Source organism: Parus major, chromosome 2 (genome assembly GCF_001522545.3).
Source record: "Parus major isolate Abel chromosome 2, Parus_major1.1, whole genome shotgun sequence".
Lineage (NCBI taxonomy): Eukaryota > Metazoa > Chordata > Aves > Passeriformes > Paridae > Parus > Parus major.
In genome coordinates this window covers 140,091,464-140,098,840 of record NC_031769.1, presented here as the reverse complement: position 1 = coordinate 140,098,840, position 7,377 = coordinate 140,091,464, and the positions used below count along the sequence as shown (strand labels likewise).

The 7,377-nt window shown below is 39.6% G+C and overlaps 1 protein-coding gene across 1 annotated transcript in view; it reads right to left on the bottom strand.

Moving 5' to 3' along the window:
- Positions 1-7,377, bottom strand: part of NSMCE2 (NSE2 (MMS21) homolog, SMC5-SMC6 complex SUMO ligase) — a 127,173-nt gene continuing 119,796 nt past the window's right edge. The window contains exons 5-7 of the mRNA XM_015617820.3: positions 4,058-4,143; positions 3,617-3,723; positions 1-448 (exon numbers count right to left, since the gene is read on the bottom strand). Of these exons, the coding sequence (XP_015473306.1) occupies positions 328-448; positions 3,617-3,723; positions 4,058-4,143 (314 nt within the window). The 3' untranslated portion in view covers positions 1-327. The remainder of the gene's footprint in view (positions 449-3,616; positions 3,724-4,057; positions 4,144-7,377) is intronic.

The window sequence follows — 7,377 nt, the reverse complement described above, 5'->3', positions numbered from 1 at the left end:
GAAGTTTAAATGCTGCAAAACATGCTTTATTTATCAAATGCAAGCTTTTAGAAATTCAGGAAGGTAGAAAAAACCCAAACAAGTTTAACTGGAATTCCTTATAGTCCTGAGTTCAAAAAATGCTTTCAGTTACAGCAGAGGCTAAACTTTGGCTATAAATGAAACATTTAACAATTATTTACTTATAAATGAAACATTTAACAATTATTTACCTATAAATGAAATATTTAACAAATAACAATCAGTTATACAACCTATTTAGAATCAGCAACTTATCTCACAAGACGTCTAATAACAGATTTTCTTTGTGGCAGTAGCATATTCAGCTCACGTGTCCAGTGTTGACCAGCTTTGTTTATTCTGACTGTCAATCATTCTTTTAAGTGCTTCATCTGGTACAAGATCTGATCCTTTTACATCAACATAGCTACAGCCCATATTAGGGCATCTGTAAGAAAGAAAAGAGAAACTTCATTGAATTGGAAGATTTGTATTTGTCAGATAAAGGCTTTTGCATAATATCTGCTAGTTTTTTGGGGTTTTTTTATGGGATTCACTCTTTCTGCCAGTTCCTTGTTACCTCTTGTCCTCTTCACCAGCTCTACATAGGAAAAAATAAACCTATCCCAACTGGTGAGAATCATCAGCTGAAGGAAGGAAAGAAGGAGCACAGTGAGAGAGGAAGCCTTTCCCCTGTTGATCACTCTCTTGCTTCAAGCACAGAAGCTGCCTTCATCAGCAATGATATCAGCACTGCATGGACACCTTTCTGTGTTGCTTTATCTCTCTGCAGTCCTCTACAAACTGCAGGTAAATACCTCTTACCTTACTAATATGTAGTGGAGAAGTATAATCTTCATTGGTAGATAAGTAGGGAAATTATTTTCTAGGGAAACAAATAAAAGGGAATGAGGCTTGCCATGACTGACTGGTGAATCAGTGGACTATCTAGTTGGTGTAAAAATCAACCTGACCTTTTATGAGCTGTGAAAGCTCAGAAAGGAGAAATGGGGTCAAATTAACAGCCTCTAGAAGATAATCAAATACAAAATGTCTTATAATTACTTGAAACAGCCAGATAAAGACACCAAGGTGAAAGATATTCAGGGAAAAAAGGTCATTTTCCTTTGGTGGTGGCCCAAACATACAGATGATACCTCTAGTCAGAAGTAACACTTTTCCTGAATTTTTCCTCTCTTCAAGTAACTTTTTCCTGAGGTGCTGAACTTATTTACACTCAGTACTCGTGACCATTCTACTCCAGATTCATCCACAGCTTACTGTGTTTGTCATAAATCAGTCATTTAATTGCTCTGTGCCTCAGTTTTCCCATTTATCACCTTAGCAGAGCAATAGCTTGCTGGATTAATGAATAACAAGTGCTCAGAAAGCTTCCCACATTTCCTGTAAGCATAAAGTATTAGTATGTCCTTCCAGGCAGTGGAAAATAGTGAGCAAACCCAGAGACGTAAGAGTTGCCTCAAGGAGCGTGTGACAAATCTGTCAGCACAGGGCTGTGTGTACGTCAGCTGAAGGGCTGGCAGGCAGGCACTGCACTGCCAAGGGCACTGAAGGGATCCCGTGGATTCCAACTGGGAAGTACTTGTGAGGAAACAGCCACTCTGTGTCTCCAGAGTGAGCAACAGCTCTGATTCCAGAGTCAGAATAGTGAGGATCCTCTAGTCGTGCCCTGCTCTGCCAGGACACCTGCTCCCACAGGAGTATCCCTGGCAGGAGCACAGCCCAGCAGCCACACCATGGGATTGGGATACTGAAACAGGGAACTTTTTGGAACAGCTGGCCTGTTGTCCCACCACAGCAGATGATGGGTTTTCAAAATAACTGCATTTTCATAAGAAAGTTTGAAATTACAGTAGATTGGTCAGACTGGGCAGAGAAAACCAAGGAGTCCTTAATTTAGTTACAGAGAAGCTGTGGAATTGCTGTATGTGTGATTTTCTAGCACTGGGATAACTGCTGTAAAAATGTTAAGGCTGCAAGCTAGAAGTTCAATATTAAGAACTGCCAGTGTTCAGACTGCACAAATAATTTCAGTTTGGGTATAAGGTAGCTTTTAAAGCTAGGTGTGCACAGCTGATATGATTTTTTTAAGTCCAGAGTTTCTCTATTCTTCCATTTCTTAAAAGGCAAAATAAAATTCAGTCATGTGAACCTATTTGTTTTTCAGCAGACCTGAAACTTTTGATCCACTACAACAATTTATCCTAAATTCACACTATTCTGATGGATTTAACAACAGAGAAATATTTAGATACGAACATCCTGAATTCAGTATCATAGAAAGTATTCTTGTCATTGGGCAGTTGAGCACATGCTTTTTTAGCCTCTCCCTATCCTCCAGAATACTCACTTTCTTCCAACTTGCGAGCTATTTCCCAACCCATGTTCATTTTTCCAGCCAAGTTCCTGTCCATCCACGTTGCTGGTTTTGTTGTTATTCCCAGTATATTGCACCCATTCCAGATTTTTCCCTAGACTTCTTAACACAAGCAAGGTACTTCCATCTTGTTCTTCAAGCTATCTTGACACTGAGATAGTGGTTGGGCATCCCAACTGATGCTTGGTTTTATAGCAGTGCTTTCCTGTAGCTGGGAAGGAGGATGGAATAAAACTCCAGTTCCACCTTTGTAACCCCCATGGAGGACTGTGTACAGTCTAACAGAAATGCCAGAGCAACAGATGGAGGCAGTATGTTGCCTGTGGCATTATCTTCAGGGAAATCAAGTTGCTGGTCTCTGACAGACCTTCCTGAGCAAACTGGACTTCTTATTAAGAAGTCCACAACTGGTACATTTCCATTTCCACCAGCCCCAGAGCAGGAGGTAAAAACAAATGTGAAATCAATAATAAGATGATATGTCCTGTCAACTTGCTCCAAAAAGTGTTTGTGTTAAATCCTCTTTTCTTTTTCTTTTTTTTTTAATAATTCTCATTTTCAAATTTACTGTGGAGAATCTGAGGTTTAAAAATTCAACGGTCAGATCCTTCCATTAAAAAAAATACATCCCATGTGGAAAAGTGACAGACTATTTTGATGATATAAGGTAAGAATTATTTAACTGCATCATGATAGGAACTGAACTGCATTAGCTGATCTCATTCCTAAATTCTGTTCTATCTAAAATGTTGTGGTTTAATATTTCTCACTTTAACACCCAGTTGTTTTCATATTTCTGAGCTCCACTGGAATACAACTGCAAAAGAAGGTGCATGGAGGAAATTTTTTTTCATTTACTTTTTTCATTTACTTCATTATGGCTTGCTGCAGGAACAAACCAGCAACTAAAATTTAGGAAACTGAGGTCTCTCTTTGTTGGTCATGGCTATAAAAAAATCTCTTTACTTCTGTTGTGCAGCTACAAGTAGCTGTTATTTCCCCACACAATTCCTGAGTATTTCCTTACACACTGTTTTCATTAAAAAGAAAAGCACCTTCACATGTCTAGTACTAATGAGGAGACTGTGACTTGGGCAGATGCTGAGGTTTTACTTCCTGCAGCCTTTCCAATCCAAATACATTTCCTAGAACAAGTGGAGTAAAATTCCACTTACACAGCAAAGCAAACAGCTTTTCCACACATTCTTTTTAGCTTACCGGACTTTTTTCTTTTTCTGCTTTTGAGTCTGGATCATTTCTAGAATGGCATCTTCTTCATAACTATGTCCACAGACTTTGTTCCGTACTGGCCTCTTCATTGTCATCTGTAATCAGTAAGGACTGATTTAAAGGAACTGATAATGTCCTTGAAAATGTTTCTTCTGAGATTTTATGTGAAACAGCAGGAAGTGTTTTTGCCACTTATACATGGCATTCCAGTCAAATTAAGGGATGAGGTCCTGCTTGGTAAATTACATTCCTACTTACATGGGTTTTCCTCCCAAGCAGTATTGCTCTTCTCGAATAATGCTTAAAATTTATACGATTCTGCTGTTAAATATAACGTTGTTTAACAGGTACTGCAGATTTGCAATAAACAAACCAATGAAGAATATGAAATAACTATTCCCTGTCAATTACTGTAGCAGTGATACATACCTGTGTAATGGGACAAATAAAGTTAATCTGACTCCGAGTTACAGCTATATCTTCATCAATTTGTTCAATGGTGTCCTTATCATGATCTGATTTATGAAAAAGTAGAATGGGAAAAAAAGAAAAAAAATGTTTCTTATTTAATGTAGATTGTCAATACTTAAAATAAGCTAATAAAAGTCAACATTTGCCAAGCACTATCTCACATGTGATATCTAAAATACCACAGCATGTTTCTGCAGCACTCCATGAACAAGACACTGCAAAAAAAACCTGTACTATAATGCTTTTTAGAAAATGTGGATTTTTAAATTTTAACAAGTTTGTGTGTATGTGTATGTGTGTGTGTGTGTGTATGGCTATCTACAGCCAAGAAAGAAAGGCTAGGAAGGAGAGCAGGCTGGCCTGAAGATCTGCGATTCAATTTCATCAAAACCCAGTAACACACAGGTGAGTCCTCAGAACCTAACAAAGGAGGAGGTGAAGCAGATCTGGCAGTCCTACCCTCAGTATTAGTTTGTGTTTGAGTGTCGTAAATGGGCTTTCTGCATAGCCTGTATATACTGTACACACTTAAAAAGGAATTTGTACCGTTTATCATAATGCATCATTTATAAAATGATGCTGCTGTGTTGTAGTGCATTTAAAAATTATGGTATGTCCCAAGGGAAGAACTCACTCTTGGTTTTGTATAATGTCAGTCCTTACCTAAACCTCCCTTTCCCTTCCCCTGTCCCATTGGCTGTAACTCCCCTGTATTTTTGACCACCCCCTCCCCCTGGTTTAAGAGAGAGCACCCGAGGCATCTCGGCCTCTTTCTTGCCCCCGGGCGAAGCACACACAATAAATCAGGGATCACATCACGAAAGTCTGAGCCTCCTGTGTCTAAGATACTTTGAGTCTGTGTTGTGTATATTCTGAAACCTCTTCCAGCCCATGTTCTGTGAAGGGCAGGCACCTCTCCATGGGGCCTAAGAATGAAGGGGTTCACAGAATAAGTACAACACTGCTGTATTTTGATAAGACTATAATTAGTGAAAAACAAAACTTAAGAAGTGTCACGAACAGTAGGAATGTTATTGAAGTACCCTTAAAGAGGAGCGGCAGAACGAAATACTGACAATGCCCAGATAACACCCAGTGGCCTAATGCCAGGGAATGAAGGGCAGAGAAACAAGAATAAATCCACCTAGAGCTGGAGGAGCTACAGGTCCTCACCTATAGCAGAAGGAAAAAGCAAGGTATAAGCAACTCTGTGCACCCATGGGCACACCAACCAATGTTCCATGCAGAAGTTAGTTAACCAAAGTCAAAAGCTGAGACACTTTTGGTGCAGCTAAGGAACAGACAAATATGTACATATTTATATATATTTAGAGAGAGATAACTACAGCCTTAATAAAATGCATACATATTATCTTCTAGCTCTCCTCTGTTATTGTAAATCTAGGCTTTTAGTTGAATGCATTTGTTTATCTTTGAATCTTATCTGGTAATAACAGCAAACTTTACACCTGCCATAGCTTTCCATTCCTTTGGGGTAGTTCTGCAATGCCTTTGCAGAGGCAAAGAAGGGCCCTGGGGTGCAGTCCTCAAGGTGTCTCAAGCAAAGAGAACATTTTTCTTTCTAGCTGGACAAGCTGAACTCCAAGGGAGGGAGAAACACAAGCAAACACAGAGAGTTTAGAATTACTTCATGATTTGCCTTCTACAGCGTCTCCCTGTGCTGTTCCCTGTGCTGCTGTTGCACACTATCAGCTAATCTTTGCATCCCTGGTATTCAGTCTTCCACATCTATTAAGGACTAGTGTTTCCTAACTTATGGTCAATCCTGCATGCCTGTGTGATACCATCACCTTCCGGATGATACCAGCAGACATCACCCGTGGAGCAACCAAAACCTCTGACACCCAGCCTGGGCTGAGCTCGCTACCCCGTGAGCCAGCACAGCTCTGGCTGGAGGACTCTTGGCATTGCTGTGGCAGCCACCACTCCACCACAGCACCTCCTGGTATGCCAGGCCTGATTCCAGACCTTCCTCCTTAACAGAGCTTGTCCTTCTTTCCATTTCAATATTCCAAGCATTTAGGAAAGTTTCTGACCCAGGTGCTCTGACCCCAGGTATTGGGGTTAGAATTAGATGACCTTTAAGGTCCCTTTCAACCCAAATCATCTTAGGATTTTACTCTTACAAATACCACAGGAATACTCAGGCAATCATCAAGGATATTTCCATGTCTGCTACTAAGGTCTCATGCAATCAACAAGGTGTGGATTCTGGGGGAGAAGGAGCTCAAATGTCCAATGTCAATCATAATTTCAAGGCTTCAATTTCCAAGAATATTAACATACCTTCATCAGATACTGACCACCTAACAAAGGCAAACACTTGCAAATCAGAAGGAAAAAGTGGGCACAATTTAACTATAAATACCAAAACTGCAATGGTATGGGCACCAGAAATGCACTTGTCTTAGTCACCAGTTTTCAGAAAAAAACTCTGTCACATGTATTATTCTTAGATCACTCATATATATAGATTATTCTATAGTATTTGAAGAAAGTACAACTTTTGGAGAAAAAAAATTGTTTTATTTTTAAAAGAAGGTTTTGAAATACAAAGCAATGGCTGAAATCCCACTAAGACACCAAGACTAAGAAATACTGGAGTTACTGGCAGGTGGCAGCTTTGGCATGAGTTGTTTTACTTTACATTACTCATAATGATTTTTTTCCTCCAAGGAATGCCAACAAAGAACAAGAGATTCATATTGTCCTTAAATTCACGTATTTGCAAATTCTGACATACTGCAGCTCTAATCTTTCCTGTGGAAAACATCACATTTTTATGTGTTGTACCTAGTTTCAACCCATCAGCTTGGCATGAAATTCCAGAGTACCTGAGCATCACGTCAGTCAGTGACATTAGAAAGCACCAGTAATAGCAAGATCTAGGACAGGTGATTCCTTACAAAAGGTGTTTGTTTTTGTTTTTTTAAATCACTATATAGGTGCCAAGGAAAGTGAGTGAATTTTTAAAATGTGGGGCTTGTGCCTTTGACTTTACTTCTAAAATCCAACACTGTAAGATATGCATGTAAGTGCCTTTTTCTGGAAGAGTATTCACCTGTGGAGCAACTCCTGACTTTGCTAAAGAGTCACCACTTCCCTCATCACTTCTGTGTATGCTTACTTGGGTACTGACACGAGGATTTAGGAGACTGTAGTGAAGGATCCAAGTTCAAAAATAGGAGCTCAAGCTTGTGTACTGGTGCTTGAGCCTCCCCTGAAGGCCTCAGGTGTCTGAATTATGTGAGCTAAAT